The 16,707-nt window shown below is 32.3% G+C and overlaps 1 protein-coding gene, 1 long non-coding RNA gene and 1 other non-coding gene across 3 annotated transcripts; 2 read left to right on the forward strand and 1 right to left on the reverse strand.

The window, feature by feature from the left end:
* Positions 1 to 1,755: 1,755 nt before the first annotated feature.
* MAD1 (mitotic checkpoint family protein) lies at positions 1,756 to 10,505 on the reverse strand. Its single transcript, XM_085738379.1, has 15 exons — positions 10,305 to 10,505; positions 10,115 to 10,214; positions 9,676 to 10,034; positions 9,504 to 9,596; positions 9,277 to 9,393; positions 7,874 to 8,121; positions 7,187 to 7,358; positions 6,364 to 6,462; positions 6,067 to 6,270; positions 5,080 to 5,242; positions 4,377 to 4,467; positions 4,217 to 4,286; positions 3,631 to 3,759; positions 3,412 to 3,450; positions 1,756 to 2,286 (listed from the first exon to the last, which is right to left on the reverse strand). Exons 1-15 carry the CDS (start codon positions 10,455 to 10,457, stop codon positions 2,197 to 2,199), a joined length of 2,127 nt encoding a protein of 708 aa, XP_085594505.1. The 5' UTR covers positions 10,458 to 10,505; the 3' UTR covers positions 1,756 to 2,196.
* Positions 10,506 to 10,611: 106 nt separating this feature from the next.
* TRNAV-AAC (transfer RNA valine (anticodon AAC)) lies at positions 10,612 to 10,685 on the forward strand. The gene has a single exon. It is a non-coding gene; the product is annotated as a tRNA-Val (tRNA).
* A 1,967-nt stretch (positions 10,686 to 12,652) lies between these two features.
* Positions 12,653 to 14,434, forward strand: LOC146903618 (uncharacterized). The gene is made up of 4 exons (XR_015023009.1): positions 12,653 to 13,451; positions 13,779 to 13,835; positions 14,087 to 14,143; positions 14,317 to 14,434. It is a non-coding gene; the product is annotated as an uncharacterized LOC146903618 (long non-coding RNA).
* The last annotated feature ends 2,273 nt before the right edge of the window (positions 14,435 to 16,707 follow it).

Raw genomic sequence — 16,707 nt, forward strand, 5'->3', positions numbered from 1 at the left:
ATCTATACTACTAGAGAAAAAGACAGAGCGCAATATAAAAAGAGACAATATAAACCGTTTGTAGCCTGTTAAATTGGGGTGGTACATCTTAAAAGTTAAGATCATCTTTATTTATTAAAATAAAGGGAAAATATCATTCGGACAATCAAAATTATAACAAGTTCTACCATTAAAAATGAGACTCACTACTCTTAATTATTTTATAATTCTTTTTAATTTTTTTTGTTGTTTCTTTCTATTTGTAAATGGTAGAAATGGAAATTATTATAAATGGAGAGGAGTCTAGCCTCCATAGTAAGGGGACCCTCCCTTTCTGTGACTTAGCAAATTTTTGTAACAAAAAGCATTTCACGAAAAAAAATTCTCAATAAAATGAAATAAGAGAATAAATGTTGTGGAAAATGTTATATTTTGATATATCTCATGAAGCCCTTATCTTCTACTTTTTTTCGTTCGACTACTACAATGGTTTTCAATTTAATTCCTCTTATGAAGAAATTTTACCCTATACCCTTACATTTATACCCTCACCCCTACGAAACACTTGTAATTCCAATTTTGTCCTTTTTTGCATTTAAGGTTTTACACATTTATTTTTTCACCTTCACTTTCAACATGCATGAATTCACCCCTACGTATATGTTTCCCGGAAAACTAATACAACCATTTCCGGTTCCAAAATTCAATTTCGAAAAACTCAATAAAACATTTCCGGTTTGTTTCTAAATTTAAAAAATGTTTTATTCACATTTCCGGTTTGTTACTAATTTGTGAACTCTGCATTGCTATATATCAAGAGAAAACAGTGTTTAGGTGGCGATAAATTTTCTCAAACAACCTATGCCTTTATATCATTGATCCTAGAATAACTACCTCAAGTCCTTTAAACTATTTCGGGTATTACATAAATGCCAGAAACCGGAAGGGATATATATAGATTTCCGGTTTACATTTTCAGAAACGTGAATAATAAATTTTTTAAATTTAGAAACAAACCGGAAATGTTTCATTGATTTTTCCGAAATTGAATTTTGGAACTGGAAATGTTTGTATTAGTTTTCCCTGATATGACATAATTAATAAATTACAATCTAATCCCGTATTTCTGGGAAACTTATTTCAGCAAAACTTATGTCAATGGACTTTTCCAATCAAATATCCACGTCAAATTTGTGTCAAGGTGAGTAAAGAACATATTTTTACCCGTGCATTACTTAGTTGATTACAAAATATATATTTTTCCTTTAATAAAAAATATAATATAGATTTTCCTAAATGAGAAACAAAATTGATGAAAAACAATTTGTTGATATTTTTTTTACAATAGAAGAATAGGAAAATAGGGTACCAATTCCTATTCCGTGCATTATGATTTATGACCCAAAGAAATATTCATGTTATAAAATACAAATTTAATCATTATAAACAAAGTGCAAAGAATAAATTTTATATAAACACTAAGTCACCAAAGAGCGTTTTTTTAAATTAAATCTTCATAAACAAATAGTCACGGCGGGTCCCTTTTTCTTAACCAAGGTCCTGAGTTTGAATTCAGCCTTGGGCATGTATCCGCGTTAAAACTCCTAGGGAGAGTTTGCCGTCCATTTGGGGTCCTACGAAGCGGTCCCATAAGGCTCGAGAGTTTAGTCTCTCAAGTTGCGCAAGCGTAGGATACCCAGTTTACACCAAAAATATAAAAACTAAATCATATTTTCCAATATTAATAATAGTTTAAACATATTTTAACAAGAAATATTTAAATAGTATAAGCATAACTGAATATTAGTGTAAAATTTATTTAGACATTTAGTGTAATCTCGAGCTCAAAAAGCATAACAATAACAATAACAAACACCTAACCAGCAACCAAAAGATGAAACTAGATGTTTTTTCTTTCTTTTGAAAGGATGAAACATGTTACAGGGTTTTTTTTACTCAAGATATTATAGGTTTGACAAGCGATTTACACATAATTTTGTAAGTTCAAAACTCCACCCTCTGGAACACTGTTAAAAGTAAAAATGTGATGGTTTTCAAGCCCACAACTATCAGGCACCGATGCGAGAATGCTGCAAAAGTGTGTTCAGTCGTAGCTGACTAACTAGTTGCCTGGAAGATATCTATGCAGCATAACTGATAGTTACCTCAAGAAACATCATTCCTTAAACTCTATAGTCTAAGACAAGTCCATTAAATTTATGATAAGGTTCTTCGATTGAAAGACTCCACTGTTATGTTGGCAGTAAAAGCAGGAATTGAATTCATTTTCCGAACGAATATCTCAACCTGGGAATGCACAATCACAAGTACAGCTCAGTAAAAGAAACACGAATATCTAACTATGTAAGAAGTATATGCATGATACATTTCTCTTTCCATGTACACACTTGTTCTGTTTTTTTATGAATAAGGCCCCCAAAGCCCTCCCCTTCCATTTTCCTCTATTTCTTCCACTTGCTCATTCCTTTTTTTCAAAGTCCTCCCCTCCCTTCACCTTCAGACTCGCAAACAAAGCTTAAGCCTAAGGGTCTATATTTGGGAGGAGGGTTTAGGAGAACTACGTCTGTATTTTTACATATATTTGATATTTTTTTTTTTAAAAAAAAAAACATGATTAATGATCATATAATAGTTCAATCACACTTAATTGATTTAAACAAACATTTGATTTAAACAAACATTCTATAGTGTCCTTAATTTAAAAATAAAAAAGTCAGTCCTCCCCTCCTATACTATCCGTCCAAACACACCCTAAAGGTTTTTGGTGTATAAAAGTCAATATCTCTTGAGATGATAACATATATTGTATATAATTCAACATTTAAAACATTAGTATGTTTCAAAAAAAAAAAAAAAAATTAGTAATGGAGCTCTCCGGAAGTTGTGACTCAAACAAACTCTTGAATCACAAATCTTTTCAACATTAGAAGAAATATCAGAATTTAGAAGAGGTGTAAATAGTGCATATAAGAAGATATTCTACAAAAAAAAATCAACTTCTAAAACATCTCTATAAAATAAACTTTTGAACACTAAATATTAAAAAAATAATCCATAATTAATACAAAATATTAAATAAATAATTCTGTGCAAAACAATTGTATTGATGAATTATATTCTATAAGCTTTTTATTTAATTATGAGAATTAATATGATTAATAAATTATTAAAACTATATTCTCCTTTCTATGATGCACAACAAAGAACAAACATTTTCAGTTGAGAATATTTGCTGCTAAAAAACAATATTTTCCGCTACAAGGAAGTTTTTCCTGCTAAGCTCCCCCCTTCGCTCTCATGCGCACAAAAATTAATTTTTGTGTTGGGGATCAGAAAATTAAGAGTTTAAGATCTCAAGTATTTATCATATATATTATATTGAAAAATATTGCAATATTATGGCTTCCTTACCTGACGAGATACCTCAGGCTGAGATGTGTAATGATTTACCTGTTATGAAAATAAAACAAAAATTTCAGCAACTTTTCATGTCATCTTTGTGAAAAGCAGAAAATAATCTTAAGAACTTAGTTCCTGATTATCTGCAAGCCTGCAAGCGGGTGTTAGTCCCTACAAAATTCAACATTTTTAACCCTTAAACATAATATAATATAAAATTCAACATCTTACCAAAATGTTGGTATTCCCTGATTCATATTCAAATTCAAGTTTTTCATCATCACTTTGTGCATAAATTGATTGCAGCGTAAATCGTGTCACTGGGATTCCATTTGATCGCTGGTGTTCATCCATCACAATCTGCCAAATATAGTTATGGACAACCATGTAAGCATTCCAAGTGTGAGCAAAAAGACAATCGGTTGTCAGCTTATCTAATTTGGAAAGAACTTATCAGAAAATGCTGAAGAGACAATTTCTTAGAGAGAAAATGACAGATAAAAGTTTGATGTGAATTTTATTTCCCTAACTTCTGTCAGTAAAATTTCCAAACTCAAGATGACCTGTGTTATAGAAACCACTTACAACAGAAGCATGCTTCATTATTTATTGAAAACTTAGTGATTAAAAATAAACCCAGAATAATGGTTTCCACATTCCCAATTACATCATTACCAGGATGCTACAATATTTTCAAAGCAAAGTGTGAGATCTTCGAAAATATGAAATAAAACACCATTTCGTGTAAAACATTTCCATTTTATATTGAAAGATAGTAATAAAAAGATTGAGGTAAAAAACATCAGTAAATGCCAACCTTGTAACCAAAAATCTCACAGCACGCCCTCCGGAAAACTGAAATTCTGTCTGCAAACACGGTCTTGTATCTGTTGAAGTTTCAGAATTTCTGTTATTCAAAAATCATCTTGATAACAGCAAACACATAACGTACCAAAAGCAGCAACTTATATACTCACCTCTCTTCTCGCTTCTCTAGTGTTGCAATTTGTTCTTTCAGTTGCAATATCTTATCCGATATGTAGCTCTCCACCAGCTTTCCAGTTTCTCCTAAACAGTTCAAGTGATCAGGCAACGGATACGTTTTATAACATTATTACTCAGTAGTTCATAACATCATTATTCAGCTTTCCGTCCTCGAGGCCTTAACACATACAATATTTTGAAAATATTTTATTAAACCAGTGATGTTAAGACAGAGGTCAGACTAATATTAACAATATTATTATAATAAACAAGAAAGCATATTTCATTTGTGTCCTTAGGTTGATTTTTCTCTGCTTTTTATTTTTCATGCCTTCTGTATTTTGAAAATATTTTATTAAACCAGTGATGTTAAGAGAGAGGTCAGACTAATATTATTATAATAAACAAGAAAGCATATTTCATTTGTGTACTTGGGTTGATTTTTCTCTGCTTTTTATTTTTAGCTGTTTTCATAGGAACCCTCTTGGCATACCTCCTGTATACAAACATTAGTTTCCTTGGAAGGTTTATCAAAGCTTTAATGTAAACCAAGCAATCCAAACATGATAGATACTAAACAAAACATTCAGACTACTCTTTTTTTCCAATTACTTATGCTTGTATTATTGACTGTTTTTGAATCATAACATTTTGACCCTAGAATCCACATAACTACAACTTTTCAAGGTTACTTACCTGATTGACTCTTCAATTCTTCAACAGCTTTTAATTTCTCTTTTGTTTTCTGCAGTTCATTTTGCAGCACTTCTATGGTTTGTTTGGCTTCATTATCTACGGTAAGTGTATTCACCATCCGCAGAACTTTTGTATTGGCAGCAGAAAAATCGCCATGACCTAACTGTAGAAGGAAAAACAATGTGTCAACAATCAAATTGAAAATGAAAACCAGAAACTGGACAGCTTGGGTGAACGAACAGATAATACAGACATAAGAAATATAGACGATTTAATAAAAAAGGCAAAGGGCAACCCGGTGCACTAAAGCTCCCGCATACGCAGGGTCCGGGAAGGGGTCCCACCATTTGGTGTATTGTACGCAGTCTTACCCTGTTTTTACACAAGAGGCTGTTTCCAGGACTCGAACCCGTGACCTTCCAGTCACATGACAACAACTCTACCAGTTGCGCCAAGGTTACCCCTCATATAGACGATTTAATATTATAAAAATATTCATTGTAGTCTATGACGTATTAGTGTTTTACTGTTGTAAGAAAACTGTTGATAAATGAAAAAAAAAATAGATGTTCAATAGAGGCTGCAAGCTACAAACAATGTAACCCTAGGTTGTTTAATGAGTGATTTTTTTTTTTTTTAAGAAGCTAAATTGAAATGAGTGAATTATTTACATCATTCTTTATTGATGGATCAAGGAAAAGCATCTGAGGAATGCTAGAAACACAAACTGTGATTGATATTGCTTAAAAACATTTATAGAGTGGTCAATTTATGAGCCAACTTAACTGACTTTTTAGAAAATTGAACCAATCATAAAGAATGTGTTAAAATGTGCGTTGCTAGCACTTCTCAAACTGTTTCTATGTATGTATTGGAGACATGCGTATGAAGAAAAAGAAGGGACTTTAGTTTATGAAATGAGATGCAATAGAAATAAATAGCTACATAATATCCATAAGTTTCTGAAAAAAATTACCCAGCACCAACCTTTGCCTCTAATAATGATATCTCTGAACGGAGCCGGTCACTCTCCCTCTCCAGTGACTTTATTCTTCTTGCTTCATTGTGCAATTTTTCGTTGAGTATCTTAATTTCCTCATGTTGGCGATTATTAACCACTCTCAGCTCATTTAAGGTGCTTTCTAGTTCTTTAATATATTCATCTTTCTTCATAAGAGATGATTCAAGTTCCTGAATGGACCAACGAAAAAATAAGCAAGAAATATTTAGATATCACATGATAAATTAATAAGTTAAATGGTGACAAATAGAGGGAAATACAACCTGAATGGGATTAGCACTACTTGATTCATCTCCAGCTTCACCATTCTTCAAATTGGCAAGAATTCTTAATTTGTTTCTTTCCTCTGTGACAACTGCTAGCTGCAAAACAATAAGCATGTGACTGAAAGCACATAACTGAAACTAACAGCAAACAAATGACTACAGATGTCAGAGCACAACACTACACAACCACTATTATCACAGCATGCAGCAACAATTTAATATTATCACAAATAGAATGCCCAAAATTTATAGGCAGTTGCTGTCCCAGTAGCATTCAACCTTTTCAAAATACACCAGAAGCATGACAAGATAATCAAAGCGATACTTTCACTTGCACGAAATAATCTGAGATTTTGAGAAACTAGAAAGAAGTTTAAATGAATTAACAAAACTTTCAATTAAATCAAAGTGATATTTTCACACTTATGTATTTCCTTGGAATGGTGTGATGCAAGTCCATTCTAGGCATGACATTTAAGCCATCTCCTCCATCTAGCATCTAAATCCCTTTCGTGATATATCTTAAATTCCCCAGCTGTCAAACTCCTTCCTACCTTAAACCTAACTATATAACTTTTGAGTCCTACTTTATTTGGGGGGCTCCAGATCATTGAACGTCATTAACTAATAGCCAAAGATTAATCCATTAATTCATAACAAGATGTCTTTATGAGTATTGCATCAGTCCTCTAAATGCATGTCCTACACTAGCTTGGATATCCAGAATAGCAGATAATAAATCCAAGATTTCAAAGATGGCAATGGAATAATGCAACAGATAAAGCATGTAAAGAACAAGTCAAGTGTCAACTTAACTGACCGTTAATTCAATCCGTTTAATCTCTGATTTTAATACTTCTGCTTTCTCTTTAGCCAACACAGCTTCAGTTTCAGCATTTTGTTTACCAATCTCAGCAGCATCCAAAGCCACCTCCAGTTGTTTCAAGCGAGCAGTTCCTTCACCCTCCTTCTGTGTACTGTAAATTACCTCTCTGCATTTATAGAAGATATCGAGATTTAAAGACATGTGCTTACTGACCATGTAAGGCAGCTGTCAATATGAAAAACAATCTCAATATTTCTGCTACACCCAAAAACCCCACAAAAAAGCCATCTCAATGTGAAAAGATCCTAGGCCATACACATTCCAGAATATTGTGCATCGTTTACATATACAGATATATATTAACAGAAATGGATGATAGCATGCACATGAATGGATAAAAAATGCAAAAGTTAGTTTCTCTATCGATACGTTTAATTAGTGCCATTTATAAATCCGTAAAAGGAAAAGGTATTGTCAAGTCACATGGAACATTGGAGAGAGAAAAAGTATAACTAGGAGACCAGTAGGAACTTTTCTCAAATATATGACGTCAAGGTGCTCATAAACAAAAAGATCACCCGGAAAGAATATTTCAATGCTATTACTCCAGACAGTGGCTTCAACAGCTCAAATCTATTAAAACAGCGAAGCAAACAAAACTTCAATTAGCTACTAACGTACTTCTGTAAAGCTGCAAATTTAGCAGGCATGTCCTCGAAACATGAGATGCCAGGTATGTCTTTAATCATCAATCTCCATGATGATATTTGATCCTCTAACTTTTTCATATTTGACTGGACATCCTGTAGTTTAGATAGCTCAGATTGTGCCCTTTCCCGGCGGCTCTTTTCCTCCAGCAGTTTCTCCTTCAAAAGCTCAATGTTCTCGTGATTTGATCTTAGTTTTCGTGCTTCCCTTACTTCAGATTCCTAAAATTGCAAAGTTAACTGGATACATTACTCAGATTACTACAGGTACAAAAAAAGTTTATGATGAGAATGCATCTGGTTATAATTCAAAGTTAAAACGAAGTCCATGTATTGACACCCCTCCCCCAAAAAAAATAAAAGTTAGCCTAATTTAATCCTACAAAATTAACTTGGACGGTGAGGGGTTGCCCTAAACAAATAATTGCTATTCAAGCCATAACACAATCTAATATGAGACTCAACACACACCCTACGCATATTATGCATGAACAGAAGCTTGATCGCGCTGGTATTTCCTCGGGTTTTTTGGTTTGTACTAGATGCAGCACTCGTAGAAAATGTGTTTCCAAGTCCAAAAGTGAATTTAACGTTTGGCCAAAACTCATAATAATAGAAACATGCTAAGTAAACACATCAGCCCAATTTATACCGAACACCATCACAACATGGCTATGGATATAATAGATGCAACGTTCAGGCCTATTTTATCTCTAGGTCCATGGATGAATTTAACTTATATCCCAAGCATGTAGTTTTAGAAAAATACCAAGTAAAAAGACCAGCCCAATTGATATCAAGCTCCTTCACAACAATACTTTGGTAAAACGAGCTCGTTCTAAACAACAGCGTGTTATAAACTTGTCAAAACACCAGCAAAGAGAAGGGTACAAACAAGGGGAATAATATGAAAGCACACCCCTAAAAGAAAAGGAAGAAGAAAAACATTTTGATAAAGTGAAAAAAAATCAATGGTATCTTTATGGTATTCCAAATATCAGGTGTCAAATTTAATTATATTTACTAAAATTTAAATAAAAAAGAGACAATAAAATGTGAAGAAAAACGCAGTCATATATTTTGGCACTAATCCAAAAAAATATCCCAAAAGATTTAAGAAAATAAAAAGACACGATTCAGGAGCCAAGCCTGCCCAAACCTCATCTTATATATCCAGACCATTTAATAAAACAATAATGTGCCTAACACAAAATAAAAATAATATAATAAAGTTAGTCCTCTCCATTTATGATCATGTCACTTGAATTGCAGCTGAAATTAGTGTACACATCAAATGATTAATGTATGCAACCTTACACAAACAATCAAAAGATCAAGAGGCATTGAGACCCAAGATAAAAGACAAAGCAAACTTACATAATGTTGAAGTTCCTGTTGCAATTGTTTAACCAAAACATCACTCCCTGTAGAAGAAACTTCCTGGGATGAAAAAGTTGCTAGCTTCTTTTCAGCTTCAGTCTTCTGGTGCAAACACTGGAAATAGGAATCATGATTCATGATGTAAAGCAAAGATAAGTAACCCACTAAAAAAAAGAAACATGAAAGTGACACGAATCAAGCAAATCAAATTGAACATTGCAAACCTCTTTGAATTGGTCCTTAAGATGGTCCAGTTGCTCTTTAAGCAGGTCTGCTTCTCTCTCGGCATTATTAGCTCTGCATTCCATTTGTTCAAGCTACAAAAAGGAAAAATATACAAGTTAAAGAATGATTGATAGATATGAAGGAGCATTAGTCTGAACATTGACAACTTACATTAGCGGTGATTCTAGAAATAGAAAAGTTGGAGTCCTTTTTAAGTTGTGAATGATCATGGTGAAGTCTCTTTTTTTCCCTCTCTATGGTCTCTGAAAGATGGCCTAGCTTCCCTTCTAAAGATGTTGCTTTGTCTTGGGCGGAAGCGGCATGAGACTCGGCTTGTATGCGAAGGTTTGTCTCATTTTGGAGCTTAGCCTGAAGTTCAGTGTTTAATTGAATATATTTTCTAAGTCTATCTTGAGAATCAGTAACCTCCTTCAAGAGTTGATCCTGGAGTGCCTTTTCACGGCCTTTAGAAGCAGCGAGTTCTTGTTCAGTGTATAACAATTGATCCACAGATTTCTTCCTCTCAGTGTCTGTCATGTCATGTCAAATCAAAGTTAAAATTGAAATTGAAATTGAAATTGAAAAGTAGTAATTAATATATATGTCGTACCGAGTTTTTGGAAATTATGATTGAGTGTTTGGAATTGAGATTGATAATCACGAACTTGATTTTCTGCTTTACTTAAGGCATCTAGAAAATCAGATTTAACCTGCGTTGCGTTCGAATAATAATAATAATAATAAGAGACAGATTAATTAATTGAAGAAGAATGAGAAAACAAACAAACAAACAAACCAACCATTTGGCGACACTGATATGTGCATAGCATGTGCTCGGAGGGTTCCTCCACCGCTGCCGCCGGATCCTCATAGATAACAAGCTGTGCGTCGCCGTCGCCGTCGCCGTCATCGGAACGTGGCCTCTTCGGTGGCGGAGGAGTACGGAGTATCATTCTTTCTTTCTCACTTACGTTTCAATTTCAAATGAATTCAATTGAATTGAAATCCCCAAAACCCCAAAGGCGCAACTTTTATTCAACGGAAAAAATGCACGACCTCCTTTCACAATATAATATAATATTTTTGCAATCACAGACAACATCGTATGGTTTCGTGGTGTAGTTGGTTATCACGTCAGTCTAACACACTGAAGGTCTCCGGTTCGAACCCGGGCGAAGCCAATTCACTTCTTTTTTGTATTTTTTCTTTTTTGTATTTTTTATGACTTTCATTTTGGCCGTCACGTCAGTCCACTAATTGTTTTTTCTTGAAGGACCATGAGCTACTAATCTTTCTCTTCTCCATCTCTAATTATGTAACATTTTAATTATTTGACATCTCAATATATTTTAATTTTTTATCTCTCAAAAAAGAAAATATATTTTAATTTTTTTTGTGTCTTTTGTAACAAAAAAATTATATTTAATGATGAGATAAAATAATTGTCAAAAGATTGAAGTAATTTTGTAAAAAAAAATAAAAAAAGACCTATTTTATTTAATTGTATCTAAACAAACTAATTTTTTTTAATCATATTGATTTATAATGATAAACAAACACAAATTATATTCTAATTTTTTTAATTGAATCTCTAAATTATCAAATGCCAAAATTAATCCATAACAAATGGGTCATGTGCGACGCTTCGTTATAACTTTTTAAAAATAATAACTTTAAAGATCATTGTATCTGTTTTAGTTTTTTGGGTTAATTATGTTTCTAGTCCCTATAAAATAGCGACCTTGTAAGTTTAGTCCCTACTTAATTTTAATAGCATTTTTAGTCCCTATAAAAAAAAATTTACTTATAATTTTAGTCCCTTGCTAAAACAAAGTTTGATTAATTATCCTTAAACTCTTAAATTTTTGAACGATTTTTTTGAGACAAGATTAGAACACTATGAAAGGTTCGTTTACTAAAATTTAGAATTTTCTGACATGAAATGAATTAAATATGAATTTTTTAAAACGACAAAAGTTAAAGATAAAAAGTAATAAAATCTGGATGTAGAAATCAAATTTTGCAATAATTTTTTGCGGACGAACTTTTAGTAATGTTCTAAACATGTCTGCAAAAAAGTGTTCAAAAATTTAAGAGTTTAAGCATAAATTAAACAAATTTGAATTGAGTAGGGACTAATACTCAGTGTAGAAAAACAAAATTAGGGACTAAAAATGCTATTAAAATTAAGTAGGGACTAAACTTACAAGGTCGCTATTTTATAGGGACTAGAAACATAATTAACCCTAGTTTTTTTAATGAGAATCTAGAAGAAGAAAAAATCTAAATGCAACTTCAAATGAAAAGATGTTAAGACAAGCTTTTCAAAAAATATATTTTTTTAGAGGAGGAAGCAAATAAGTATCAGAAGATAAATGTAATTTTATAACAAAAAATTCATTTTATATATTTGTATCTAAACAAACTAAATTGTCTTTTTAAGAAGTGGTTGTTGGCTTCAAAAATAAAAAGTGGTTATTATTACGTACGATAAACAAACACAAAATTAATTATGTTTTTTAATAAAATCTGTACAAAATAATATTTAAATTACTGAATGTTGGTTTTTTTAATCTTTAAGACTGTAACAAACAAGTCATGTATTTAATTTACATTTTATCTTTCGGGAAAAAAAAACTATTATACATGCATTTGAGAATCAACAACATAAAAAGTACATGGTTGTTTAATGGAAGAGAGGTTGGGTTCTAGCTGAAGAAAGGTGGGCAATGAAGTGAATTAAAGAGGTTTCCTTGCAAAAAAATGGGTACCATTGGAGAAAGGGTGGGAGAAATTGATAATAATTACATTAGAAACGAAGGAAATTAATGGTAGCCTGATATAGATTTGATTCTACCCGACTCAAAAGCTATAAATTTTAGCTTTAAAGAGAAGTGTTTTTCAAGAATAAGAGCATTTTGAGAAGCCAAAGAAGTGCTTTTTGCTTTCTAAAAGCCAAACCAAACAAACACTAAGGGGTAGTTTGGTTTCAAGGAAAGTTAATGAATTGATAGGAAGAAGGATATAAAGTTTATTGAAATATGTGTTCCAGGTTGCAATGTCAGAAAAGCCCTTACATTGAAGACAATTTTTTAACACATGTATATATCAATCTATATATAAAAGTTGCCCCAAGCAAACAATTTTGCCCTAATTTTTCAGAAGCCCTAATGATTATAATTACTGTTTTACCCTATTCCAAACTTTAATTATGAAAAATAAAAAGAAAAATAGGGCTTTTCATCTGTTTGCGCTACAAACATGGTTGTTTCCGCTAAACCCTAACTGTTTTACCCTAATCCAACGCTACACTGTTATCCTTAAAAACAAACTTTTACATTTTTTTCCCTGGAATCATGCACTATCTCATCCTCCCCACTTCCGAAGAAAAAATTCAAATTATTCATTCTCTCTGTTCACCAAGCTTATCCCTCTCTCAATATTGATTCATCATCCATCTTCTTCAATGTTCTCTCCACTCACTCTCCTCTCGGATCTCTCTCTCTCTCTCTCTCTCTCTCTCTCTCTCTCTCTCGCCGCAATTCCCTCCAAGGTTGTTGGTGTTTATTTTCAGTGTTACTGTTTTCTAGCTTCTGCAGAGATATTACTAATTAGCTTCTGATTGCATTTTGTGTCTTCTGTGTTACTAAACTTTGTTTTTGGCTTTGGGCAAATTTCTTTTGTTGTTCTGTTGCGAGTGGGTGTAATTTTTTAGCTAGGTAAATTAGATATCCTTCTTTACTTTCAATTCTTTTGCTTGCAAGTGACATGCAGTAGTTGTTGTTCATATTGTTGATTGTTGTCGGTTTCGTGATATTTTTATGCTAACCTGTTTTCTCTGGTTTTGTTTGGTGACGAATTGGAGTTTATTAGGAAATGAAGCAACACAAATTATTTGCTCAAAGGTAACGAAAATTGCAAGTTTAATTCAAATTATCTGCTCAAAGGTATGTGGTCTTGCTTTCTTAATTTGTCTTTTATTGGAAGTTTAATTATGATCATGAGATGTTTGAGGAAATGTCTCAATCTGAAAAACTGATAGCAAATCTAGAACAACAACTTTGTAGTCGAATATTTATGCTTTTAAATCACATATATGATATTTGCGATTCTATATGAATCATATTTGCAGATTTCACTTAATTTTGTCATCATTTTTGTACTTTGTTTGAAATGTAGTGGCTTATTTTCATAACTTCCTAGCTTCTTTTTTTTGTAAAAGGATATCTCATAAATTGGGATTTTAAATTGTGTTTTTCTATATTACTTTGTAGGTTCATAAAGCTGTTGAGCTTACTAAACCTGAATTTGCATAGCACACACATGTAGAGGTATACATATTTACTTTTCACTATTTTCTATTGAATTTGTAGTCGAATATTTATGCTTTTAAATCACATATATGATATTTGCGATTCTATATGAATCATATTTGCAGATTTCACGTTAATTTTGTCATCATTTTTGTACTTTGTTTGAAATGTAGTGGCTTATTTTCATAACTTCCTAGCTTCTTTTTTTTTGTAAAAGGATATCTCATAAATTGGGATTTTAAATTGTGTTTTTCTATATTACTTTGTAGGTTCATAAAGCTGTTGAGCTTACTAAACCTGAATTTGCATAGCACACACATGTAGAGGTATACATATTTACTTTTCACTATTTTCTATTGAATTTGTAGTCTTATGGATTAGTTTTTGAGATTACTAAACCTGAAATTAATTTCCTCCACTGTTTGATGTCTATGTGATAACTTCATTTGATAAATACATGGTTGCATTTACTAAGCACAGCTGCATTTTGCAATTGCAGGATCTATGGGTCCTAATGAAAACTTTGGGTAGAGCACTGGTCTTTGTACCCATCTTTGATTATTTTTGCTGCTACAACAACAACAACAAAATGTGTTATATTGAGAGTTTCAACCGACAATTGCGGTAAAGGGGCCTTCTCACCAAGGTACTTTACTAATGCAATCAACTATCCTATGTATATCAATTTTGGATTTCATGTTCGTGTTTTGTTTCACCATTGGGTTTGATATTTGCTGGTGCGATTGTATTGAAGCAACACAAGTGCGTATGTAATGGAGTCCTTATTTTTGTTCAAGCGAGTTGTTACCTTATCTTAACATGATAATTATGTCTAACTTTTCAGGTGCACCGTATTGAATGGCGCCTACAAAAGCTCATGACGGTGTCGTTGGTTGTGCAATGTACTCACGGAGAGACTGTTTAACTAATTAAGGTATATGTAGTTACAATAAGATTTTGAATTATACCTGAAGCTAGAATCTCAAACAGCTATTAGTGAGTGATGATATTAAATCATTTTAATATATTGAAATAGTTGAATAGCTGCTGAGAATAATTGAACACTTTTGTTCAATGAATTGTTTACTCTGCAGAGGTTATTTATATGTTGATCACAATATCCTATGTTGATTCATATTTTGTTAAAAATGAGTTTTTTTTTAATTCATGGGCAGCTCTCTTTTGAGTTCCAATTTATCCGCTTCTATACCACAACAACAACTAAGCCTTCTCCCACAAAGTGGGGTCGACTACATGGATCAAATTACGTCATAGTGCTCTAATGAGTTCTTTTTTAAATTAGGCCTTATTTACTTGATCTTCTGACTTAGAAAGTGCTACTGTACTTTAAATTATACAGGATTTATTTAAACTCCAATAGAAAAACATATATAATAATCAAAATTATTGAATATCAATTTTAGTAAGTTTTGTCATTGTATTTTTGACATTCTGAATCTGTCTGTTTCATATCTGCTATTGTTATATATTACAAGGTACCTTTGAAGTTGTTGTGTGGTATCTGACTGGCTGAATGTGTAAATAGGGTCCTCTTAATAGTTATAAATTGTGATTGAAAATGTTACTAAGTCAATTGAGTTTTATTTTAATTTTTCCATAAATTGATAATATTGATGGGATAAAATGATGGAAGGATAAAAGTTTACAAAGAGGAAAATGAAAATGGGGGATAAAAATATGTTGCTTTATGACTTTATCAACCAAATATTCTTCTTTAATTTTTTAATTATTCAGTAAACTTATTCTGAGCATGATTCTTACTAGCATTGTTTACACTTTCAAGTTTGTTCGCTTTGTGACACATACCCAGAATTTGACACTTTCAATTTCGCTTAATTTTTCTTAAGGCATGTTTCTTTATCTTGATAAAGAATCAAATAGGTCATTGTGCGAGAAACAACTTTGAGAATATGCAGATGTGACCCTGGCTGGTATCTTGATTGTGAGATAGATATTATTAGCATCAACTCTTCATTTTGTTTTTAATGAATGGTTCTTTTGTTTATGAAATTGATTTGGTGTCGACAATAGTTCTTTTTGTGAGAGGTTTCTGAAAAGTGCAATTAAGGTTATGTTGATTTGTGTGTTATTTTTTAATGACTTATTTTTCCAATCGCGCCAGATCTGGAGTTTATTTACGATTGACAGTTCACATAGTCATGGTCTTCTCTTATCAGTTAATATCGGGTTGGATTCTATACTTTTTGGTTGATTTCTTGATCTGCAGACAATGATTATGTTCCTACTGGATGCATCTCATCTGATTAGGTGTAGTCCTTTTGCCTTTGATATAGCCTGTCATCGAGTTGGAGTTCCTCAGTCTGAGTAGCGTGTTCCAGGTTTAGCTGTGCTGAGATATGCATATTGTTCCAGGATTTTGGTTGCTGTATTTTGAGTGGGGAGTTGATGTTACAATAAGTAGAGATGTGACTTGCAGACTATCCATTTCGGGCTATTTTTCTGTTCGCCACATTTGTTTGGACTGTTGCTGTATTTTGTGAGAGATGCCTTATAATTGTGCATCTCATGCTTTTTTGTGGCAGCAATTACCTTTGTTTGTTTAGTTTGCTAAGTTTTAGTGATCAAGTTTCTTTCAACTTAAGCATAAGAATATGTGTTTTGATAAAGTTGTGTGGTTTTGGTGTTATTACTCTCTTTTGTTAGAAAGATTGTAAAGGTGTAATTTGGTTCTCTGACCAACTTATTAGTGTTGAACTCTTCTGTAAACTATAGTTATGTTGTAGTATTTTAATATATTTTTGTTACAAACTATATAAAGAAAAACCATCAATTCTCCTAAAAAAGAAATATTATTTTTGGCCAAGAGCACCACTACCTGATATTTATATCGACTGTTAAGGTGGTCTTG

This window comes from Medicago sativa, chromosome 8 (genome assembly GCF_051527215.1).
Source record: "Medicago sativa cultivar Bolivia chromosome 8, Bolivia_mono, whole genome shotgun sequence".
Classification (NCBI taxonomy): Eukaryota; Viridiplantae; Streptophyta; class Magnoliopsida; order Fabales; family Fabaceae; genus Medicago; species Medicago sativa.

Coding starts and splice junctions, on each gene's coding strand:
- MAD1 (XM_085738379.1), bottom strand. CDS start 10,457: ATGATACTCCGTACTCCTCCGCCACCGAAGAGGCCACGTTCCGATGAC. Junction 7,359..7,873: donor AAATTTGCAGCTTTACAGAA/GTACGTTAGTAG, acceptor CTATAAATGCAG/AGAGGTAATTTACAGTACAC. Junction 6,463..7,186: donor TTAAACGGATTGAATTAACG/GTCAGTTAAGTT, acceptor ATTGTTTTGCAG/CTAGCAGTTGTCACAGAGGA.